This window comes from Xyrauchen texanus, chromosome 27 (genome assembly GCF_025860055.1).
Source record: "Xyrauchen texanus isolate HMW12.3.18 chromosome 27, RBS_HiC_50CHRs, whole genome shotgun sequence".
Classification (NCBI taxonomy): Eukaryota; Metazoa; Chordata; class Actinopteri; order Cypriniformes; family Catostomidae; genus Xyrauchen; species Xyrauchen texanus.
This window is the reverse complement of record NC_068302.1, coordinates 32,405,837-32,432,160: the sequence shown is the minus strand read 5'-3', so window position 1 is coordinate 32,432,160 and position 26,324 is coordinate 32,405,837. Positions and strand designations below refer to the sequence as shown.

General features: G+C 37.2%; 1 protein-coding gene across 1 annotated transcript in view; it reads right to left on the bottom strand.

The window, feature by feature from the left end:
- LOC127621488 (breast cancer anti-estrogen resistance protein 3 homolog) overlaps nucleotides 1-26,324 on the bottom strand; it is a 108,528-nt gene that overhangs the window by 59,785 nt on the left and 22,419 nt on the right. Inside the window, 2 exon segments of the mRNA XM_052095119.1 lie at nucleotides 15,753-15,867; nucleotides 22,955-23,093. Of these exon segments, the coding sequence (XP_051951079.1) occupies nucleotides 15,753-15,867; nucleotides 22,955-23,044 (205 nt within the window). The 5' untranslated portion in view covers nucleotides 23,045-23,093.

Genomic DNA, 26,324 nt, shown 5'->3' with positions numbered 1-26,324 from the left:
AATGTTGGACAGAATTATGGCCTCAGTTACCATTCACTTTTATTGAATGGAAAAAAGATGTTACGAAAATGGTGACTAAGATAACATACTCACTAGCACATCCTTTTGTGATCCACATAAGAAAGAAAGTCAGAAAGAAAGGGAAAACAGCTATATAATTCCTTTGTCCTTTCACCAAAAAATACTTTCAAGAATATAAAACAACATTTCAGTAAAAAAGAAATATGTATGACCAATACAGTTAGTCGTCACTGGTAAGTTATTTTTCGATCCTGAGTGTATAGCTAATCATCTGAGAAGAGTGGATTGAGATGAAAACTCCCTAGTAAAGCTCTGGTGGGGTGTTTAAACCTGCAAACTAACCAGTCACCTCCGTCCCCTGGTTTCACTCATCCATGACAGCCAGTTTCTCAACATCCTGAATCAGCTTATCATGTGACCAGCTCTTGTCCTGCCCAATTTAAGTTTAATTAAAGATTTAACAAACCCTAGGAAAGAGTTGTGTTTGTTTTACAACAGAACTTTTAGAATTTTAGAAATAAGAACAACATACAATAAGTGTGCAATAAGATGACAAATAGCAAAATCTGGAGTCATTCACATTAAGGCTTCTTTATTTCTGTTTATATAACTCTTTATACAGTCTGGGTGTTCTGCCATATAATGACTAGATTCACAGCAGGTTTTTAATGGTTTGATCATGGCACTTTTCTGCAGTGTTATGAAAGCCCGCTGTGAAAAACTCAGCTGTATAGTTATGCACCTGGAGCACCTGTGCGCTGTCCCAGGGCCATGAAACATGAGACTCCATTGACTAATGCTGTTTTCATGTGGTGTGTGTATTAGCTAGGGGACATTAAAATCCACAGATCAGTTTTACTGTGGGATCATCATGGCAAGTCAAGAATCCCCTTTCTGGTTTCAGATGCATTTGTCTCACTCACATGTCTCAGAGAGTAAGGGATAGTCATGCTCCTCTGAGAGAGCAGATCTGGACTTTCTGTGTCAGGGTGAGGGCTTTGAGTGTTAATATTCTTATACACTGGTGATTTTAGGAGGACAACTGTGACTTTTACAAAAATAAAAACAGGAACAAAACAGTGTCTGGGAAAAAAGCTGGCAAGCTCATATCAATTGATTAAGCGATCAAATTAAGATGTATATCAGAGAGCATTCTAAAAATCAAGCTAAATTGCTACATTTCCTGTGTCTCAGTAAGATCTCTGATTCAGAGAGCATGACATGGTCACTGTGCACATAGTCCGCTCTGGGAACAGGAGACTGAGCCTCACCAGAGGTGTGTTTAAGATGACCAAAATGCCTCATGGAAATACTTTCATGTCAAGCGAACATCTTACAATCGGTACCTTAAGGAGCTATTCCTATTTTATTTAACCATTAAAAAAATGACTGTCATTTGTGTAGCCTAATATATTCAGGTTGATTCAATGATTTTAAATAATCTTTTTTTACTTGCATAACACATAGATGTTACCACATTAAGTAAAAATATTAGGTTACCTGGAAAAACTATTTACAGTGTATATTGAAATGCATTAAGTAACAAATTAAATCCTTTCGAATGTGCTTCATGTGGTAATATCTCAATTAACTGTTTCTAATCAAGTCACAAATAGTATTTAACATGTCTGAATCATAATGACAATACAGTATAAGGTTACACCAACAAAACCTATTTTAAGGGTTACGTCAGGTAGAAGTAGCTCATTAAGGTAACAGTTGCAGGTTACCACTTTTTACAGTGTGATTTAAAAAAAAATATTACTATAAATATTGTATTACTTAATTTTAATGTAACACTAATATTAATAATGTAATGGCTCAGTCTATTCATGCGTAGAGAAAATAAAAGAGAGTGCGTGACTTCTGGCTCAGGTTGGATTTCGGTCTCAAAATTTGACAGTTGGTTTGGGACAGGTCAATGGATAGCAACCTAGTCTCATAGAATGAACGTTACTGTAACAACATTTTCGCAAACAGAGTTTTACGTGCCGCGATCAAAGTTGCACTGCAGTTACCTGGTGAAATAAACAATAGAGGCACTGCACAACTGTGTGTTTTATTCACTTATTGTTTCTCTATTACTCACACACTGCTGTGTTATTAAATCAAAACATGATATTCAATAAAAACGATACATTCTAATGCTTGTGTTACAGACCCACCTACATGTACTCACAGTAGCTCACTGATTTTGGACTTTGGACTCAGAGGCCCAGCCAAGGATTTTTTAAACAAAGGTGAAAATAAAGCAAAAGCGCCATAGGTTGTTTCAGTAAATGTGCTTTTCATGTCGAATTTGATTTTAAAACGCTATCGTAATATATATTTTAGGTTTAGGTATTGGTTTAGGGTAAGGATGTCTGTTTTGTTAACCTCTCATTTCTCTTTTAAAACACTATTGGGTAGGTTTAGGTTAAAATTAAAAGTTATTGAGGTACATATCTAATATTAACCTTAAAAATCTCCCCTGACTAGATTACTTTACTTTAAGGTTTGCAAAAACCTTGCCATTGTCACGTAAATTTCATGAGATCAGGCTGCTGGATTGGGTTCAGGATCGGGTTTTTTGGGACTACTTGTACTTATGTGATGCTATTGTTATTAATATAGTAATTAATTGTAGTACCAGGGACACTGTAATGTGAAATGTTACCTTTATTTTTCACTGTTACAAAAACAAACTACTACTTACTGTAAAAGACATCTGACAATATAAGCTCCTTGCTTGTCCTTTCATCCAAGGTCAAAAGGCCACTGTAGACTAACATGGTGTCTAAGACTGTGTGGTGTAGTTTTCAGTATTTCAGCACCCAGTAAAAGCAGAGAGACAGCTGTCAGCACTACAGAGATGCAGAAACAGGTCCCCTGTTGTTCTGGATTATATATGCTAAACAATTAATCTGTTAAACTTTCTCTTCCTCCACGGAGGTCATGAATATGCAAAACACTGATTTAACGGTTCTTAATTAATGCTTTGATTGTCTGTTTCCTCTTTAGACTTCCTATTGGTTATTCATTTCTTTCTCAAGTACTTGTTCCATTCCAGACTGACATGCTATCGTATGACTTCACTCTACAATATGTCAATCACAGTAGCCTATTCTCTCTCACTCTCTCTCTCTCTTCACTATTTAATTCTGAAAGCTTAGCTGGTTGTAGCAGATAGCATCATCCTCTACATCAAACTCACACACTTACACCACAAAAATGTACTACATGGTCAATTTAGGGAAATTTAAAGGTGTTGTATGTCATTATATATATATATATATATATATATATATATATATATATATATATATATATATATATATTATCCTATCCCTGCTACATCGGTTGCAATGTTGCATTAGTTACAACATTGGGTCAACCAATGGCATGAATTTGGGACGGTACTATCTGTTTTGTCTGAACAATGTCTGAAAACGGTCATTATTATTGCAATTCCATTTGGTGCCACTAGTTATGCAGGTGTGCATGTTACATGCTTTATTTAGACTTTATTGTAACAGTCTCTACTATTTATATAAATGCCTCTACTATTGCTTTTTAATACTGTCAAGCTTTTTGTTAACAAGAATTCCATGCCCATTTAAAAGAATTAGCCAGAGGCAATAATGCAACCGTATTAAAGGGGCATATGTAGGAATTGTATTGGAAACAATAACAATTAATGACAAGGTCACATTGTGTGTGTGTTTATGTGTGTCTGTGTGTGTGTGTGTGTGTGTGTGTGTGTGTGTGTGTGTGTGTGTGTGTGTGTGTGTGTGTGTGTGTTTTCATGATACTTAAAATATGCATGTAATACAAACAGTTTTTAAAGAGCACTCACTTTTTCAGCAAAAGGTTAAACATAGGAAGGAGGAGAATTATATGCGCATTTCCAAACAACAAGACAACTCTTCTCACCCTGGCCCTTTCACAGTCCAGCCTTCCCCCACAGGAGTTGGTGGGAATCTCAGAAATAATGCAGTTCTCCTTTAATTAATTCAAACCTGCTTACAACATACAAAAGCCAGAGTGAGAGGAGAGAGTGTACAATTTAAAGAGCTCTTAACACACAGTCATGCATCAATCAGGACGGCATGAAGGAGTGGAAAAAAATTCTAAAGTTTGAATAGAACTAACCACTGATTTGTAGAACCAAAAGCCATGTTGTACTTTGTTGAAGAAATATTCCAGTATTAATATAAGTTAAACTAATCAACATCATATTTCATCCCTCAGTTTGTAAAAACAACCAAAAAATGCATTTAGAGTGATGCTCTTACAATAGAAGTCTATAAGGGAAACGCATTCCTGGTTTGAAAGCAGAAATGTGAAGCTTTCCATTAATTTTCATGTGTTTTTCCTTTGTACGCATGAAATTAGTGGCAGAGAAACTACACATTTCAGCTTACACAACATTCCTTAAAAAAACAGTCAAGATTGTATAGAGTGAGAGTTCTACAGCTTCCTCTATGACATCACTGCATTTGTCACATTGATTGTTTGTCATATTGTCACTGACAATAGCAGTAAAAGCAAAAGGAGACAAAACAACCACAAATGCACCATAGTTCACCCAGTGCATCCCCTCTGCTACACACAGAATGAGGAACATATGGACAACAATACATCAACCTCTCTCTTCCATCCCCAGTGGCAGACACAACACTTTTTGCTTCAACTTTGACTCTAGTACCAGAAGTCAACAGCCACAAATCAGCCCTGAGTGGTTCATTACACAGAGCCCTAGACCTGAGCATTATCAGTAGAGGAAGTGTGGAAATACACACAAATTTGTGAACACACTGCATGCCCATTCACTGAAGGCGTGGAGTCAGCGGTCAACTCCATCGCTCTCTCTGCCCTATATACTAAAACTAGGTCTTTTAAGATCTTCCTGTCCATTCGCATGCAACACAACAGCTCCCCAATTACTCTGAGTATGTTTAGAGGAAAACAACACAAACAAACAAACTAATTCTGAGAGCAATGAAGGGAAGACAGAATTAGACCAAAACAGAAAAGCCTCACGTTTTCTCTGCTAGTTTACCTTTAAGGTGCAAGTCTGAAAAGTGCATTTATATGTTGTCATATATCCTATACCCATTATATAATGGTTTATTTTATTGGAGTAAGGCCATAAATGGTTTATACATAAATCAGTCAACACACATAGATTTTTGTCCATTATCCTAAATTTCTCTCTGCATGTAAACACTTTCACCAGTGTTTTTACAAACATATCCAATGTGCACAAGAGTTGTTTTTATGACTATTTATGTTTTGACATCAAAAGAAGAGAATAAGCTGATGATTTCAAGTTTCATGTAAATGCTGTTTTCTTGCTTTGTCAGATTTTTGATAGTTTGCATTGGTGTACATGTAAAGACACTCATTGAGTGCATGTTTGTTTACATTCTGACACCAAGACCAGAGAAAAACAAATACAATTTTAAACTTGTGTGAACATGATTTAAGGTAGTTATCTGCATATTGTACATGAAAACACTAACAGAGTTTTTGTTATAGAGGTATAAAAGTAGTTGTGAAAAAAAATTCACATAGACATTTAAATTTATTCATCTTCATAGCTTTCTCTTGTTCAATCTTTCACACAATAGACAAAACATATGACCCTTTCTTTGTTAAGAAGGAAGGATTGAGAGAAGATGTCAAGCCCAAACCCCCTGCTATCCCAACTATGGTGCAACCCGCAGTGCTGTATTCAGCCTTTGAATTGGCCAGAGAGATTTGTGAAAAATTTATCACAAAAATATTAAAGCCCCCAGCAGTAGCCACCACTTTTTTCCACATGAGCAACTCATGAGACAACAGACACTTCTGCTGCTGTGAGATACTTCAAAACACACACTCACACCCCTCCTCACAACACCTACTATCAGCTTCTGATTCCTTCACATACACTACAAAAACACACAAAGTGTCAAGTCTCACAGCTCGTAAGGGTAGATAATCATAGATGAGCATAATTTGTTGTTGAAATAGCAAAAATTATGCTTGTATTTAAAGGTATGAGATAAATAATGTATGAAACATCTGCATAAACAACAGTAATCATCTCTACATAAGTGGGCATCCAATGATCCAAATAAAAATAACATCACTCTTACAGAACAAATGGAATACATTAATTATTTCACTCAAAAAGATACTTTCAGAAACTTTGATAACTTTTCAATAAAGTGGTCATATTTTTTTTACCTGACTTCAGGTTCTGGCTTCTCCAAGTACGCAAAAATACAGAAATATTTTTTCCTGCAGTCTGTGAGTAGGAATTTACAGTTGCACAATAAGCATTGTGGTCTAGTGCACAGATTCTTACTAACAAGAAGACGAGCGTGAATGAGAATCTTGTTATGCTGTAAGTGACCTCCTACAATGAACTGTGCCGGTATTCAATAGCAATCTTACAATCCTCTCCAAGTCTCTCTCTCTTCCTCTCCCTCTCTCTCTCTCTCTCTCTCTCTCTCTCCATAGTTCAGCCCCCAAGGGAGTGATTTAGGATTTCCCAGACACACCTTCTTCAATGGGCGGAACTTGAGGAGTCTTCTCGCAAGCGGCTAGTCAACAGCCCCTGCCCCCCAACAGCCCTTTCCTCTGTCATGTGCCCAGAGTCCTCACGTTACTGGCCCTTTTCGTTCATCTTGCCTTTTTTGGACAAATTTTCTAATTTTCATTTGTCAAAGTTACTAGTGGAAACACAATGACTTTGACATTTTAAAATAGTCTAAAATAGCATCCTCCTCTCTGGGTTGACATGAACAACAAGCACTAACCTGCATAACCATTTAAATGCTTCTTCAGAAATAGCAGGACACTTCTTTGGCCCTTGTGCTTATTATGACCGGTGAATGTTTGTTTTGTTGTCATTGGTGAACACAATTTCCCTTCTTTTTGTCCTTATGTTGCTCCTCATTGTCAGTGAAATGATAACAAACAGCAAAGCCAGGGTTCCTTCCCGAATGACTCAGACAGAGAGATCGGGCACGGTCCGACCTGACTTTGCTACAATTGTCTTTATCTTGCTCACAGGGGACATTAAGGCATGCTTTCTGTAAACCTGCTTTGAACAATATGTATTGTGAAAAGTGTACAAATAAACATGACTTGACATGACTTAAAAGCCGAGGAGAGTCAAACAGGTGATTCAAAGATTTATTTTGATTCCCTTACAAATGGAGACCCTCTTAATGTTTGAATGAAAGCTAGAACACAAAACATCGGTACAAATGCAACTGCACTTCTAAAATGTAATTACTTAAGTCAACATAATTGTGAACTTAGTCAAAGTGAAAGAGCGTTGCTAGGCACAATGCACAGTGAAGTTGTTTAAAGTTTCAAACCATAACTCCCTTAACACAGTATCGTAAAAAAAAAACATGCTGTTCATGGCTAGAGATGCTGAAAACAAGTGAAATGTGACGTGGCAAGAATGTGTTCTGTGAAAACACTCCAAGTGTACCTCGAACAGATTGACAAACTAATCATGAGCTATTTTTAATTAATCAGCATATAAAAATGTTTATCACTAGGTACTTTATCAGGAACACTATACTAATACTGGATAGGGCTTCCCTTTGCTCTCAAAACAGCCTCAATTCTTCATGGTGAGGATTCCTCAAGATGTTGGAAACATTCCTTTGAGATTCTAGTCCATCTTGACATAATTGCATTACGCAATTTTTGCAGATTTGTCAGATGCACATTCATGCAGCGAATCACCCATTCTACCACATCCAAAAGGTGTTCTATTGGATTCAGATCTGGTGACTGGGAAGGCCACTGAAGAACAGTAAACTCACTGTCATGTTCATGAAACACGTTTGAGATGAATTTTGCTTTGTGACATAGTGCTTTATTATGCTGGAAGTAGCCATTAGAAGATGGTAAATTGTGGTCATGAAGGGATGCACGTGGTCAGCAACAATACTCAAATAGGTTGTGGCATTCAAGTGATGATTGTGTACCAAGGAAAAATTCCCCACACCATTACACCAGCACCACCAGTCTGGACTGTTGACATAAGGTAGGTTGGGTCCATGAATTCATGATGTTGGTGCTAAATTCTGACCCTACCATCTGTTTGCCTCAGTAGAAATCAAGATTCATCAGATAAGGCAACGTTTTTCAAGTCTTTAACTGTCCAGATTTGGTGAGCCTGTGCACACTACAGCCTTAGCATTCTGTTCTTGGCTGACAGAAGTGGAAACAACATGGTCTTCAGCTGTTGTAGCCCATCTGCCTCAAGGATAGACGTGCATTCTGAGATGCTATGCTGCTCACCACAATTGTACAGAGCGGTTATCTGAGTTATGGCAGGCTTTCTGTCAGCTCGACCAGTCTGGCCATTCTCTGTTGACCTTTCTAATCAACAAGGTGTCACAATTTTTTAAACAAAATCTTCCATCATCCAAATGCATCATTCATCCATTCAGCGCCATCCAGACTAAGAAATAACTTTTAAGCTGAAGTATGTCACTTTTTCAATGTTAAAATATTTTCTTGTATGTAGAAAATTGTGTGCACAAAGAAAGACTGAAAAGAAGGCATCTGGATTGAAATAAGTCTCTTTCAATTACAGCACACCTGCCTGGAATCCCATTTATCAAAGTGTCAAAAGCAGACATTTTCATGAAAACAGAAATCTACAGTATGTCTGTCACAGACACCAGACAAAGTGCTGTTATCAATCTTTGACAAAGCACAATTAAACCCTTTGAAACTGAGCATTTATTATGTGACATGGGCAATAGATTACTAAAAGGGAAGCATTACAGTGCAACAGTCATCAAGTCATGGCTTGCTATTGTGGTGTCACTGGGGTCCTCAAAGTTGGTAGACACAAGCTTTTCTGAAACATGTTTGGGGGCTTTTTTGTAACTGGTAAAATTCACATTTGTACATTAAACTAGCTCTGGAATTAGATAACTTCTACCCTTAAATCCTTGTCTGGGATTGAGAATGGACATTCTTTGTTTTAATCTGATGATCTCTTTAGGCACCTTAACACGGAGTCAGCACGCCTGACCACCTACATCCCCACAGCTGGTGGAAGATTCAGTAGTTGTAATGTCACTAGTGGCTCATAATTCAAAATAGTTACAGCAAATACATCTTGGAACAAGAAAGGCTCATACAGATAACTGCTGTTTGTTACCATGCTCTTGATAATCTTGATAATCATGCTTCTTTAAAACAATGATTTATTTGATAAAGTCAACATAAAAGTTGACCCTATTTGTTTTCGTAATACTATATTCCTTGTACTGTGAACGATTCAATGATGCATGTTTTTCTAAAGCAAAAACATTGTCTTCATATTCATAGATAATAACTTGTTCCGTGTGATGGGGGCCGGGTTGTGATTCCGCACACCCAGCCCCTAAATAGGCTGATGAAGCCTGAGAGGGATAAAGGTGACCGGAGATAGCAGTGCGACAGAGAGAGAGAGAGTTATGGGCAGCTGCCCGACACCTGTGTGTGTATTTGTCTTTTTGGTTAAGATTATCATTAAATTATCATTTATATTGTCATGCCGGTTCTCGCCTTCTCCTTTTCATTGAACTGTGTTACACTGGTGCCACAACCCGGGAAGGAGGAGGGATGCGCCATAGTAGAGTCCTCGCCACTACCATCTGCTTTTTTATGTCAGTTTTGGAGCAGTGGCTTCTTCCTTGCTGATCAGCCTTTCAGGCTGTCGATATAGAACTCATTTATATAGATACTTGTCTACCTTGTCTACCGCACCAACGTTCATCTCTGGGAGACAGAATGCGTCTCCTTCATGAGCGGTATGATGGCTGCATGGTCCCATGGTGTTTATAATTGCGTACTATTGTTTGTACAGATGAACGTGGTACCTTTGGGCATTTGGAAATTGCTCCCAAGGATGATCTAGATTTTTTTTCTGAGGACTTGGCTGATTTCTTTTGATTTTCCCATGATGTCAAGCAAAGAGGCACTGAGTTTGAAGGTAGGCCTTACAATACATCCACAGGTACACCTCCAATTCAGTACACCTACTATCAGAAGCTAATTATCTAATTGTTTAAAGACTTGACATACTGAGTGGTGGTGGTGTAGTGGGCTAAAGGACATAAGTGTTAATCAGAGAGTCGCTGGTTTGATCCCCACAGCCACCACCATTGTGTCCTTGAGCAAGGCACTTAACTCCTTAACTGCATACTTGTAAATTACATAATTTTTTGCAATTTTCCAAGCTGCATAAATGCACAGTTTACTTAATGTAAACTTCTGACCCAGTGGAATTGTGATATAGTCAATTAAAATTTAAAGATCTGTCTGTAAACAATAGTTGGAAAATGACTTGTGTCATGCACAAAGTAGATGTGCTAAACGACTTGCCAAAACTATAGTTTTCTAATATTAAATTTTTGAAGTGGTTAAAAAAAAATGTCTTCAACCTAAGTGTATTTAAACTTCTGACTTCAACTGTATTAGATTTCAAAACACAGAGATTTTTTAAGAGTAGGCCCAGCTGTTCATTCTGGCTGAAAAATGTGTTTGCATTAAGGAAATACTGGCACTAAACTGGACATGACAGTGGGGTAAGAGAGCTGATGGCAGCTCTACTCCCACACCCAGTGTGAGCGCAAAGACATGGAAGAGTGTTCCCACAAAATGCCCAAGAAACACCCAGAATATATCTAAGAGACACTCTGGGCTTTGATCTGACTGTGGTGTTAGTGAAAAGTTCTCTCAAATTTTTTTCCCAGGCTCAGCTCTTGCTCTCAAAATGTTTGTGATTATGCTGCCTTTTAAATGCTTATTCAGGATTAGGCTTTACAAATTAGCTTAATTGCATTTTTGGGATTTAATTTTAGCATATATCCACTTTGCAATTCGACCATTTTGGGCTTAGCCCTTTTCAGTGTTTATGCTAGGATTAAAATTTACCTTGGCCATTAAAATTATGTAGTATTGTTACACAGCACAGAAATCCCAAGAAAAAACTCTCTCTTATTAATAAAGCTGCATATTTAAAATTTTCTTCATGATAAGAAATGCACAGTGACATTTATTGTGATTCAGTCATGAGCCATCATGTTATAATATAGCTGCAGCAAGCGCACGCACTCAAGGGACGAGCGTCCCCGCGACAGAGTGTACCTCAGCCGGGTGCAGTTTCAGTCTCTCCCCCTTAGATAGGGACGTTCGCGCAAGAGCTCCGGCTCCACTTATTCCACAACGAGAGTGCTTCTGTATTTATTTATTTGGTATTTTTGTATAATACCCTCATACTTTGCAATCTACATCACCTGAAGCATTATGGAAAGTTTAGAGTGCATCTGGACTGTCCTAAGTCAGGGGCGAGCTGCAATGCTGCTCTCATCATTAGAGTTTAATGTGATCTCATGTTCTTTTAAATGAGATCAAACAACTAATTGACAACAAAAAATATTGTAGACGTTGTTGATAACATCAACTAATCGTTTCAGCCCTATAATGCACTGTAACGCCTGTTGCATAATTCACGTTGAAGCAGAGCAGAAGCAGTGCATATTTCTTCGAAAGCAGAAGGAGCAAGGCACAAGCAACACTGCTGCGATCGATTTTTTTCTACACTGCTCACGATTAATTAAAGTGACAGAGCGAGTTGGCATGAAAAATGTTTTATTGCACAGAACATATTTTTGTAGATTAGTATGTTTGTATGATTTATAACACAGGAAAACATTTATAATAATAATATAAAATGACAAAAGTGAATCGCAACTTTGAATCATAATTTTAGAACTTACCTCTTCTACGTCTTCTATTGACAATGGATGACACAAGATTGATTGTGGAGAAACAAAGTGCTCTATGACCCTCAACTTACTTATCACTATAGAATGAATTAACAAAAGAAACAGCGTGAGATGCAGTTTCCTCGGCTGTTGTTGCAGATGGTAATTTAACACATATTTCTGGCAGTGTGTCCTTTTGATAGGAAAGAATTCAACACTTAAAAGTTCTGGCTGGTCTTTGAACAAAGAGATATCACCATTCAATGGTTGTACATAACTACATATTGCTTACTATATTATTGAGAGTGGTCACACCAAACCAAGTGATCAAACCATCCTCTGTTGTACAAAATAACATCCAAAGGCACATTGTCCTCCCCCTTCCTATACCACTGAATGGTGTTTGAAATGACCAGAGCTTTTTGTGTTGACAGTCACTATATGAAAGAATTACAAAAATACATTAGGTGACACCAGCAACATGTAAATATGATTTTGTGATAATCAAGTTTGTAATACTTATACACATCAATAGCTCCGTACAGAGCGCAATATTTTCTGCAGCAGAAACACTGCGGGTTTAAAAGCACAAGAGTTGTTTGCAGCAAAGTTGACCTGATAAACTGATTCGGTGCTGCTCACGTGCCACTTCGGCGTACTGTGTGAAACAGGAGTAAGTCCCATGGAAGGCTATATAAAAACATTTTAATGGATAAGTATGCTCATACTTAAAGATGTGATACTGATTGGAGCACATTTATGTAGGTTAGAACTGCTTATGTAGAGAATTTTAAATAGTGCCATCCCTTTGAACAAATCTGCAATCTGCTCTGAGAGCAGAGAAGGCTGTGAGCTAACCACCCATTTAATAGCATGTTTCATTTAATAGTATACTTCAGCCCCTCTACACAAGTGCAGCCTGTCATTTTTAAACATCACTGCAATGTTGTGCTGCTGATACTGTACATGACTGTACATTGTGCACTACAGTGTTTATGCATGATTTGACACATACACACACACATACACATGGGCTGGCGTGCACATTTTTTAAACTACATAAATGCCACCAAATAAAATCAAAATGTAAGAAATTGTTTAAGCAATATTATAAATTATTGGATCATTTACTGACTTTCATGCTTTAAAAAAAAACTTTGTAACAAGGTTAAGCTGGTCAAGGAGGAGGCGGGAACCGGACGAAGCATCAAAATAATGTTTTAACGAAAACGTAAACAAAAAGACACTAAACACAAACGCACACATGGCAGCTTTGTGTGGCTCTCTCTCTCCCGAACTGCCGCATCAGGCTCGGCCTTATCCCTTTCCTCGCAACATTTGTCACACGCAGCAATTATAGGGAGTAATCAAACAGAAAAATCACCATTTCTCACAAAACCATTGCAGTCTTTCTCACAAGGGCATAGTAGAAGAGTTTCACCTCTCTTTGCTTTGACCTCTAAATTGTATAAAGGCGATCTATGAAATAACATTTGCATAGCATTTCTCACAGGATGGGCTGTTAAACGTGTCGAAGTTGGTTTAATCAGACCACCTATTGTTCTCAAGCATGGGACCATGCCAATAGAGACCAGACATATTTTAAATATTCAATACCTTAACTGTAGGCCTATGTTGACTTCATCTCTGTGTTTTCAGACTAGTCAAATCTTTTGCTTGAACTGTAACTTTTAATACATTTGTGTTTGCAATATTGTTTTCCAATAAAAAAAAACATGGAGTCCATTTGATTCACAAGGTCGCTGATCCAAGACATCCAATTCAACAGCCTATTTTAGAAAGTGTCAGAGTCTCTATAGCAATGGAGTGGAGGCAGTGTGTTATGCCTTGGAAACGAGCCTCAGCCTGTCAGCCTCACTGTTTGTACGTGTGTGTGTCCTGACATGCTGTTTTAAGGCTTAATTACACACAGTGGAGGGGTGCCCCCACAGCAATGGGGACTGACTGTCGGGATTGTAGGACGGGCAATAGAGTTTGCAATTGCCTAGTAGCTCCACACGTGTAACTGCTCCTCCTCTATGTAGGGCTTAAGTGGGTTTGTGTGTATTTTTGTGTAGTCAGGTTTTGCCTACATTGTGGGGACCAAATGTCCAGGGAACAGTCCATAAATGTTAGAAACACACTGTTTCAAAAGCAAACAAAGCAATATTTAAATATTATACGTACTTGTTAACATGATTTTAGTTTTTTTTTTTTTGTTGGGACTTAAGGCGTTATCGAATTAACCAGATTACAGGGTTTACAGCATTACATTGTCATGACAATGAAGTTGTAATATTGGATGTAACTTTACACAGATAATATTACTAAGCCATTTTATCACACTAAAATCCTGCTAACATTTAAACATTTACGTCCTGTGGCTATACTTGTGAAACAGTGTTTATTTGAATGTTTATGAACTGGCCCAAATCACTTCTATTGTAAGTGCCTATATGATCACGATTTTTGCTCTTATTTAAATAAAAGAGGGATGAGTCGAAATTATCTCTGTGGTAATCAACATTATGCCACTGATGCTGTCGACTGAGCTTAACTTTAAATAAACCTGGAGCATTCCTTCATTCCTTTATATTCCTTTACTGAGAATGTAAAAATGCAGATAGGTTTCTGCAAGGCTTAGGTTTCAGGTTAGGGAATATAAAATATATTTAGCTCAGTATTAAGACAACAGAAGTAAATGTAAAGTCCTCATCATGAAAGAAAATACAAATGTTTGTGTGTTTGTGTACTTGTTTGTGTTTGTGTGATTATTTGGCTATAGTTTATAAATCAGATATAAACCTCCATTTGGGGATATTCTGTGACATCCTAAATTGGAAAATGTATTAAAATATAAATATATATATATATATATATATATATATATATATATATATATATATATATATATATATATATATATATATATATATATATATTTAATATATAAAAATGCAAAAACTTTTCTTTAAGGTTATGGTTAGTGTACAGCAATTACAAGTAGCTATTTTTTAAAGCCCTCAAAAGTGCATTAATAAATACATTTTAAGTGGTCCTCACTATTTGAAATGCTCATAAATTGGCCAAATCATGTGTTTCTTCAAACTAAATTATGTCCATAGGTTTCTGTGAGGTTTAGGGTATAGTAAGTATATCTATAGTAAGTATAAAACCATTGCATCCATCAGAGCTACTTAGTAATATTGTTTCAAAAGTGTGTTTGTGTGTGCGTGTGTGTGTGTGTGTTTGACCAAACTGTAGGGGTGGATAACTGGCCCAACGGAAGGATGCCTTTGTGTGTGAGTGCATGTACAGTATATGTATGTGTTAGCGCGGAAGCAAGCTCAATCATAAATCTGTGTTGACAGTAAATGTGTGTGTTTTTCCAGCATGTTCTCTGATGAGCCGGTACCTCTGTAATTCCTGTAATTCTGTAAAGCCGAAGAGACACGTATCGCTTTCAAGGCTTAAAGACGACTCCTCAAATCTTCGAGATAGCATCTAATTATGTTTGTCTCCAAAAACTTTGCCACTAAGCTGAGCTGGCATCAAGCTTATATTTACACACCACCAACAAATGCACACAGACACACACAATCCTCCACAGGGAGATCCGCTTATTTTGCGAACTAATCCCTGTTGATTTGACCCCATATGTATTTGTTCCCAAGCGTACTAAAGAGCAATGCCTTCAGTCCTGTCCTGAACGTCTCTCCCACACTACATAGGCTTACTGTGATTAATGAAGCTTTTTAGTGTAGGGCTCTACACATGGACAGTCAGAAATCTGTGCAAGCAGAGCTTTAAAGACAACAGACTAGAAAAAGCAGACTCAGCCCACCTTGAAAAACACAAAGAGATAAGCCCCTGCCTCTGTTTTTACACCACTGTGGTTTATGCATGGAGAGAGAGAAAGACACTTTAAAGGGGTAGTTCACCCAAAAATTTATTCTGAGTAGGACCGACCTCTCTTTGTGTCACGCTCTCTGAGCACTTGGATACTGGAGAGAATGTGGATGCGATGGACACGACTCTGGATCCCCAAACCCAACAGGTCGATCTCTGTGAAGTGCAATAAGTCCTAGAGAGACAAAAAGACAAAAACACAGAGATGGGATGGATTGGTGTTTATTGTGAGAATGGAAATGACCAGAACTAATGGCTATCTAGCATTCACACACACACATACACACATACACACACACACACACACACACACACACACACACACACACACACACAAACATCAGTAAAGTATACAGTTAAAGCTAGAAGTGTGTCATTACCGCCCGTGCCTCACCAATCGTAATAGTCTGGCCCTGTGTTGCTTTCATAACAATACAGTACATTCTTTCTGTTTCTGTCAGAACAAAAAGACATGGCTTGTGTTTAAAATGCCATCTCTGCTTTCATTGTTCCTGGCAAGACAAAACAAGAACCTTTTAATTGAAGGTTGTGTGCTATTTTTTGCTGTTTAGCATTTACAGTGTGAATGCCAAAGCATTCCTCACTAAATAAACCGTAACAATCATGCAATGCCACTGCAAATTGGGAATTCTGGGACTGCCCATATTTTGTCAAAGCAACAAAAATTGTGTGACTAATTTCTGTGGCTGCATCCCAGTTTTTATACTATTCATCCCAAATACTTTGCGATATAAGGACTCGTGTTTAAATTTTTTTGTATTTCTGTAGATTTTGCATGACTGAGGAAGATATATTTATATTTATATAATATATATATATATTTTTTACTATATTTTATTTATTTTACAATTTAATTTTTAAATTATAGTTTAATGATGATAAATGTGAGGCAGAAACTTTCAAAGCAGTTTTTAAATGTATGAAGCTAGTGATTTCACAAGTTAATAATCTCTGAGGGTGTTTTTAAAGATTTCCTGTTTGTAAAAATTTCCATGGAATTAGAGTGAACGATCCTCTATTTTGGATGACTTCCACCTCTGGTTGCAACAATCATAATCCTAATACGATTGGTTTATCATTCCATGGTGCTGGACAACGTACTACATCATTTCCGATGAAGTCATTTGATCCAGGAAAGCTAATATGTTTTTAGCCAGATAGCATATTATGTGCTGTGCACTTTGTGCTTTGTGGGGATAATCTAATGATCTCTGCATCCAATTAAGTTTTGTGTGTGTGTGTGTGTGTGTGTGTGTGTGTGTGTGTGTGTGTGTGTGTGTGTGTGTGTGTGCTCGGGAATCCTCTCCACTAAGTAATGGTGTATGATATTTTATGTTCTGTTTATTTTTTCGTGAAGTTATAGGCAAAAACATGGAATAAAAGCAACACCTGTTTACATGTTCACTGTTATCACCCTGGAGCTCTAGACTGGTTACCCACTAAAGCTAAGCAGGATTGAGGCTGGTCAGTACCTGGATTAGACACCTCCTGGGGGAAAGGTTGCTGCTGGAAGAGGCGTTAGCGAGGCCAGCAGGGGGTGCTCACCCTTTGGTAAATGTGGGTCCTAAAACCCAAGTACATTGACAGGGACAATATATTGTAAGAAAGCACCATCCTTTGGATGAGACATTAAACCGAGGTCCTGACTCTCTGTGTTCAGTAACAATCCCATGGCAGTTCTCGCAAAGAGTATGGGTGTAACTCCGGTGTTCTAGCCAAATTCACCCCATTAGCCCTTATCAATCCTCCTAATAATCCCCAACCCTGAACTGGAAGCGCTTTGAGTGTAGTGTCAGAAAAGTGCTATAAAATTATATGATTCATTCATGTAAAATGTATGTCAACATATACATATACTGGTTATAATTTTGTCTGTGAATAAGATGAGCTAGTTGTATTCCATTCTTTGAGAGCTTTCCAACAGCATATGACACACGACTATTTGATCAGATTGACGTTTTTAGCGATTACAATAATATGTACAGTGCAAAATTATTAATAAATGATCAAGAACACTTCTGAATTGTCTGCAAATTTCAAAGCATTTGTTCAGTTGTGGTAATTATGCCTACATGTATTGTAAAGTACAGCTTCTAAACTTTAAACGATAACTATTTTGTGTTGGTCAAGAATGTAGTTATTAATATTTTGATGTAAAACAATTTCAGTGCAGGTGCATGGGGGGTATTTAAGGTATTTAATTGAGCTACATGCTAAAGCTTACAGTTACAATGCTTGCAAACACAAACAGTACATGACAAGACAAGAGGCTATGTTATCAAAATGCAATTTTATGATGTGGTATTATGTCCCAGTACTAGCATACTGTTTTACTACATACTTCATAGTACGTATATGCTTTCACATTCCCTTGCAACTATTAATTGGCAGCAAACTTAACATTCATTTGTGGTAAATTGGTTGCCAAAAATGGTTGCGTGAAGCTTTACACCAGCAGTGGTGAACCTACAGCAAATCTTTGGCAACAATGGACAGTTCACACTACTAGCAAATAGCAGCACATTTCTCTAAAGTGTAAGTACTTTTATTTGCATTAAAGTAGAAGTATGAGATCTTGAAAACTGTTTTTTTTTCTGATAATGTCTACGTAAGTGACTTAAGTGCTAGTCCTCCTAATAATTCTAGACTTTTACCAATATATTTGTTAAGCATAAAAATTAAGATCCGTGTGAAATGTTGCGTTTGCGGGTTCTGTTGCATTGAATTGGTGCAGTGAGGTGGACAGTGTTGATCTAACGCTGGAGAAACAGATGAATGCTGCATTGCTCTCGTTGTGTGTCTTATCTCATCAGCTCCAACGGTCTCATCCAATAGATTAAATCTAGAATCTCCTACATCAGCAGTGAGCACTCTTTCCCATGTGCTGTCTCTGTTTTTACAGGTTAGTTAGAGGAAAGAAAGAGAGTGTAGAAAGAAAGGCAGACACAAAAAAATAGCTAGTGAAAGAAAGAGGGCCAAAAAGGTATGGGAAAGTGAGTGAATGAAAAAAAATACTGGTAAGGGCCCATTGTTCATCTGCCTTCACTATTTGGATACCACAGCTGAATCTAACAAGACATGACAAATGTCAGATGCAGTCTCTGCACCATCAAACTCTTTATTTACCATATGTGGTCTCTTATCAATCTCTTATGCTGGGACTTCAAAAACATCTTACAAAGCAGCTATTCAGAAACCTCACTCGATGTGCTACTTTGTTGTTTTGGTAGTGGGTTTGTTGATTTATTGTTGGTTTTAAGCCAGCGTCATACAGATGAGTGCTTTGTCGTTTGTATGTGTGTCCACAGATTTTCATGCAAAAACCCATGATGATTTTTTTTTTATTATAGTGAAAATTACTTGTGGGGACATTTTCATCAGTCCAGACTAGTTAAAAATTTTAATAATCATCCAAATCATGTTTTGCTTTAAATCTACTGATATTAAAAGATTTTTGTGAGGGTTAGGTTTAACAAACTATAACAAAATTAAGGGGAAAACAAGTCTTTCTACCTTTCGTCAGTGGTTTAAATGGTAATGGAAATGGTAATGGCTATTTTATTAGTGCTTTTCTTCACTCAGGCTTCACTGCTGTTCCCTGCAGTCCATTAGAGAGCTGGAATTGATGAAATATGATTCAGCATTAATGTGCATCACGCAGTGCAATCAGGGTGCATTTCAGTGTCAACACTACTGTCATCTCTGACCACTTTTCATTCATTCCTGTAGCTCAACTGGTAGAGCATGGTGCAAGCAATGCCAAGGTCATAGGTTAGATTCCTGGGAAAAACACGTTTATAAAATACACATAACTGATTAAAAACCTTGAATGTACTAAAAATTGCTTTGGATAAAAGCATCTGCCAAATGCATAACATTTTAATGTCATTTAATTCTGAAAGTTGACTTAAGTGTTATTTTTTTCTAGCAACTTTGTTCTTGTAAAGCACAGTGTGCTGGTTAAACTGTAAAGTAAATAATTGTGCAGATGGCAGTGACAACTGGTCTTATAAATGTTATTTGTGGAGCGTACAGTAAATTCTTTCAGAGAGCAACTGAACTACTTTATAGGGCATTGAAAACAAGCCACCTGGGGCTCATCATCTTTTGTAGGTTATGAAAGACAAAACAGGTGGTGTTGGAGATTTTTTATTATATACTGTATGATATCACTATAACGTTTATAACTAGAACAATAGAGAAAGTTCAGCAAAAAATGTTTTATGAAAGCATAGAAACTCATCTTTGTGTTGAATTTTTATTGCACACTACCTTTAGAAAAATGCCTCTGTACCATGGTTTCAGATAGTAATACCTTTATATTTTGATATATACCATGGTACTACATGATTACCATATTCATATACCATGGAATTATTTGTACTCAATTTGTACTCAAAAGAATACCATGGTATTACCATCATTGTAGTAACCAAATAATTCTGGTAAAACATGTTTTGCACTTTGAATGGCATGAATTCTTGAATCACCAAATTAAGGTAAATTAAGGTAAACAGTAAAGTATGTGTGTGTGTGTGTGTGTGTGTGTGTGTGTGTGTGTGTGTGTGTGCGTGCGTGTGTGTGAGAGAGTGTGTGTGTGTGTGTGTGTGTGTGTGTGTGTGTGTGTGTGTGTGTGGCCTGCAAATGTGAAGTGTGCAACTGTTTAAAAGCTCTAAATTGCTCAGTCCTGTATCAAATCTTTCTGGTAAAGCTTATGGGACACTGCTGGCAAACGTTTCTGTGTAAATACAGAGCTAAGTGGAAATTTTGGGATTATTGGTGTGATTATAGTCTTTTGTTGATTTTACATTTAGGGGTGAGCTTTAACACCTGGGTCAGATGGGTATCGGAGGCAAGCGTGCATACTGGCATCTGTAAGCCAGGAAAGTACTTTTAGAATCTCTTATTTACTGCTGCTGTTTGACGTACTTACATTCCAGGTAGAAGGTGCTGCCATGAGAAGAGCACATGGCTGAAAATACAAAATGTCAGATTAGCTGCTCTAAATTCAGTTAGACGGAAGTTCATTCAGCAGATGGATTCAGCAGAGTTTGATGCTGCAGTATGAGTGGCATCTCAGCATGCTTTCCTCAGTCTGACCACAGAGTTTGAATTTAACTTTTTTCCTATAAACGACTGGCACTTTCAAAGCTCACTCTGACTAACAGCTCCATGAGTTGTTTATGATTATAATAATGCAATTTCAAATGATGGTGTTTGAATAATTGCAAGGTACAATTTAAATGCTGTAGTGTGGTAAGCAGCATTGGATGCATGCCTGAGTGTGTATTAGGGTTGCCATGGTGTACAGTGTTACCAGTTTTACTCGGAACACGTGACAACACAGGTGTGAAATTTTATATTGGGTAAAAGAGGTCAACATTATGAATGGAACTTCCAAAATCAATACAATAGCCTAACAAATAGAATATACTTAAATAAAAAATAGTTGCCTAATGAAGAGTTTGAGACCCATGATAGATGTTCTTTACCAACAAATCAACTTATACATGCAGCAAAGTACTCGCACTGAGAGAAGACATTTAATTGCAGGTAGCGAATATAATGTGCATGGTGGATAACTGTAAGACATCTCGGATTCGGAATGACACAAGAAATGCTGTTAGACACACAGACACATGCTTGAAGAAATACACTTTTTTATATCTTTAAGTACAGATGACAAAAACGGCATCTATGCGCATGTCTGACGTGCTGTTTGTTCGGAGGCGTGCAGTCTCGTGGAACACGCGTACGTAAAGGGTTCTCGCTCTTTCTTTGTTTCAGACTTATGAAAACATTTTGCAAGAATAGTATCGTCTATGCTGCAAATAACCTCAGAACATCTAAGCTCAAGAGGTGCTCTGAGTTCATGTCACTTTATTTCCACAGAGCAGTTTGCTGTGAGCTCAACTCTGCAAGGTCACTTTATATATAGCTTATACATCTGTAATAAAATCATAAAATAATACAAAAACACGTTCACCTCGACCAATTATTTATATTTCAGTGATTATTATCATCATTACAATTATTATGTTTACATTTATAATTGTTTTTAAATCTTAATTTGTATTATTAATTTTCCATCTGTTGTCATAGAGTGATCCTTGCGTTACTGTAAATGGAAAGGTGGTTATATAAGATTTATTTATTTTTTTTGACCACATCATTATTTTAATTGCCTTTTCATTTCGTGAAATGTGCAATCTGAATTTAGAAATGTCTTTGGTTTAAATTTTTAGTTTTCTAAATAAATGTATTACATTTTCAATGCAAAATCACTAAAGCAAGGATAGTCAACGATCCCTCAGCCAGGGGTTTGACTATGTAATTGGACATTGTGTGTGACGAGGCAGGAGGATCTAAATGCAGCTTTATTTAACTGAAACAATTAACAAGCTAACTCAGAGTGAAAAAGAAAAGAAAAACACAGGGAACCAAGCACAGAGCATAGACAAAACATGCAAAGACTGACACACAACCAGGGAAAACAAGGGCTTAAATATACCAGGGAAAACAAGGAATACCGGGGGAAACAATAAGGGAGAACCAATCATGAAATAAAACTACAAAAGGACTTCAAAACAAACAGGAAACAGGAAAGTGGGAAATAAACATGAATTTCAACATAAAAGTCTAGACATAAAAGTCTAGACATTGTATATATTGGGGATATATGACATTGTGAGTTTTTTTTAATAAAAATATTGTGAACATATCCCAGCCCTAGGAGGGAACAAAACTAATTTATTCACACACACATTCAAAGTCATTACCCTTCCAAAGCAGCTAAACTGGGTCCTGGGATGAAAGGTAATAAAACACCAACATTAAATCCGCAACAATCCACAATAAGTGATGTATTTGCCCGGACAACGTAATACCCGACAGGTACCCATGATGGAGAAAATGCATGGATGAAGTAGGTTCGTTGCTACAGAGATTTTGCCCTTCACAACTGTTGAACAACACACATTTTAATTGCACTTAATTTGAATGTTTTATTTAAATAAATACAAAATAAAGTTCAAAGTTTGAACTTGCATTATTGTGTAAACTATTGTTAATGAAAATTACTCCATAGTACCACTTAGCGTCAAATCAGCGGTAAGTTGTTAACAGGTGTTAGTCGGTTTTAACGAAAACATTGCCCTGGTGTGAAAATTATGATAATGTGGCAAGTCCAGTGTATATGCACATGCATGTGTGTCTAATTGCATGGTGTGTGCTAACTTTACCTCCACTCCATCATATTCCTCATCAAAAAGCATGCAGTATTGAGGTAGCCCAAGCTGACTTAGCCATTTCGAGATGGAAAGGTGCTTCATGGTGGACTCTTCCCCAAAATGTTGCCTCAAAATCCCTCCGTATGAGAGGCTGAAAGAAAAATAAAGCATTATGAACATTCAAGTTTTAGTCCATATCTATAAACTAAACTTAATTGATATGCTAGTGTACTTCTAAACATTAACAAAATTCATTTTCAGAAGACATAGGCATTTAAAATCTGCCTCTCTCTTCCTGCTAAATATACTCCGGAACATCCATGACGTCATGCGGAGGCTGAGAAACCTTGTCCAATCAAAAGCTTTTTAGAATGGGAACGTGGATTCCCCCTACATGCCTTAGCAGGGCACTTCAAAGGGAGAACAATCCATGCTGTAGGTCGTTCCACCTCTGTAAAAGTACAGATTCTGTACAATCTGTAAAAGTACAGATTGTTCTTTTAAGTACTTAAAATAATCATTTAAAAACATGAAACTCATTAAAAAAGTTCTGACTGAGAGTTCCCTGCTGAAAAGCATTTAATTGCTGGTCACCAGCTTATGTTGTGGTTTGGGTGCTGGTTCCCCAGCAAGGTTTAGCTGGTGAAAAGCATGGCTATGCTGGTCCACCAGCTAAACCAGCACCAAACCAGCACTAACAGCATAAACAGCCTAGACCAGCATGGGTTACTGGTTAATACTGGCTAAGCTGTTTTTTTCAGCAGGTTTATCACCTTTCAGCCATCTGAAACTCTCACAGTGGAGGACTTTGAAGGGAATAGGGCACAGGGATGATCACTTCTGAATGAGAGCTAGACTCTGGGAAATTTGCTGGTGTTTATTTATATTTTTTGTGCAGCCAGAGGCACAGCTTATGTAAGTGTTCTTAATTCTTTATTGGAATACAAAACATGAAAATATGATCTTTTACCTACTTGTTTCTCATACACCTGTATTAAACTTGTACAACGGCTCCAGCTTAGTCGTAACCAAATACTCTGATGTGTTGTGTGCGTTTGTGGGCTGGTTATGGAATAATGTTGTCAGTTAGATCATCATTTGGTTCTCAAGCTTTTGAAAAGCTGGCCAGTATTGCGATTGCTTCTCAAGTTTTCCCGGTAAGTGGCTCTTACATGAGCAGTGTGATGGAAAGGTTTATGTGTGTGTGGCTGAAAACTAAAGCACATTGGCTATTTTTTTAAATGGGATGAGTTGTTCGACATGTTCCACCCCACTTCCTGTTTCAGTAGGAAAAATGCCAAAACACCAAATGTAACTACACTCATCGAGGCACTTTACGGGGTCTTCAATAATATAATATACAGTAAATTACTGATTCAAAAGACAATACACTACTGCATTAATTCATAGGCTGTTAATATTAAAGTGACAAACAACATAAAACAATGGCTCTCAAACTTTTATTACCTTGGTCAAATCAGAAATACCACCTAGTGACAACAATGTTCCCTCAAATTTGTTCAGCATTGAACAAATGTGAACTGGTCCATCATTTTGAGCAGGGACGGATATTGGTTTAAGGAATGATAACGAAAAACAGAACAAAGTGATTTTTTTAATTGTTTAGGGTTGAAAACCAGTTATAACCAGTTATTTTATTTCCGATATTTTTTTCATGAAAGTAAAAGCCAAACGGTTTATCACAGTACATTTTTGGAACTAAACCACTTCATGTTGACCTTCATCACATTGCAACACACATTTCTTTGCCTAATTGCCTGTTGTGGATGTCGCTGTCATAGTCTGTCTTCACCACATTCAAGGACTCTTATTTTGAAGTTCTCTCCTGCACTTCGTTTCCCAGAAGTCACTGCCCTGATCACTCCCTCGTTATCCCCACCTGTATGTCATTCCCTTATTAAGTTCCATGTGTATATATACCCTCTTGTTTTGTCAGTAGTTGTCAGTTCTTGAATGTGATGAAGACAGACTGTGACAGTTGCATTCAGTGAATGAAGACCTGTTTACTGCAGTGTTTCCCAACCACTGTGCTGTGGAAAATGATAAAATACCACAAAATAAATAAATGCATGAAAAAAATATATATTTCAGGGATCCAAACTCCTCCGTTTTGAAACCATAATCGGTCAATTTTGTTATAGTGAAGAGCAATGATTAAAGTGACTGATATTTATACGCGTTGAGGGTCTTTCATATGACTCGAGTCAGCGCTGCAGAATACATTGAAGTCTATGAAGTGACTTTACACCAAAGTGTTTTTCACACACGTTTTTGCTTCACCAATAATGTCTTTGAGAGTACTAAGCAACAAGAAATATTTAAAAACAAAAAAAATTTGTGAAGAGACATTGAATGTCTCATAATTTCTTTTAATTAATATTTACGAATATCAGAAACCCCAGTCATTGAACTAATTTAAATTCACCAAGAAAATGCTTAGACCTAAACATAAACGAGTCCTTTTATTACTTTCTGCTATCAAAGCAACTGCAAGCTTTTTTCTCTCTTCCAAATACATGTTTTCAATGTTTATGGTGCACACCTCCCACTTTTTATGTGGCAAACTCGTAAAATCGCTCCTTTGTGACGCTTTCTGCAACTCGTGTCATGTGGAGGGCAATGCGGCGCTTGACGCTGGGTTCTGCCTCCAGAACCAAATTAAAACTGCCACGAGAAGTCGTCTGTCCAAGGCAAAGTCGTAAAATCTAATGACAATTACCTCAGCACCCAGTTTAAGTCGATGCAGACTAGAAGGAAGTTTTGAGTTGTCGATGAAGTCCTGTTCAGTTCATTTTTTCTGTGTTTTGTTAATATTTTAATTTTTAAAAACATTTTTATATTGCGTTGTTCATATGTCGTGTTTTAGTTGCCTCCACTGTCACTGCGTGGGGCATAAATCTGTGTCTCTGTTGTTCATCTGTTCTCTTCATAAATAAATAAATAAATGCATAATCTGCTATATATGCTCGTCCTGTAAGTTAATGATTGCAGATGAAAATGTGAACGAAAATAAAAGCTGATATAAAATCTGAAAATTAAAATAACGGGTAATAATAGATTATGACTGAAGTTTTACGACCCTGTCCGACAATATGACAAATGATGAGGTCTAATTTTTGAGAGTAAGACGTAAGACGGATTTTTGAGCGTAAGGCGTAAGATGGACAGAAACATGGACATGTTCTTGAAAAGGAAAAATATTGAAGATGGTTAGCCTATGTGGGACAGTGGTGTGCCGTAGAATTTTTTAGTCTGAAAAAGTGTGTCATGGCAGAAAGTTTTTTGGGAAACACTGTATTGCTGCATACTGTATATACACAGCTAATCCAGAAACAAGGAAAACATTATTAAAAGGTAAAAG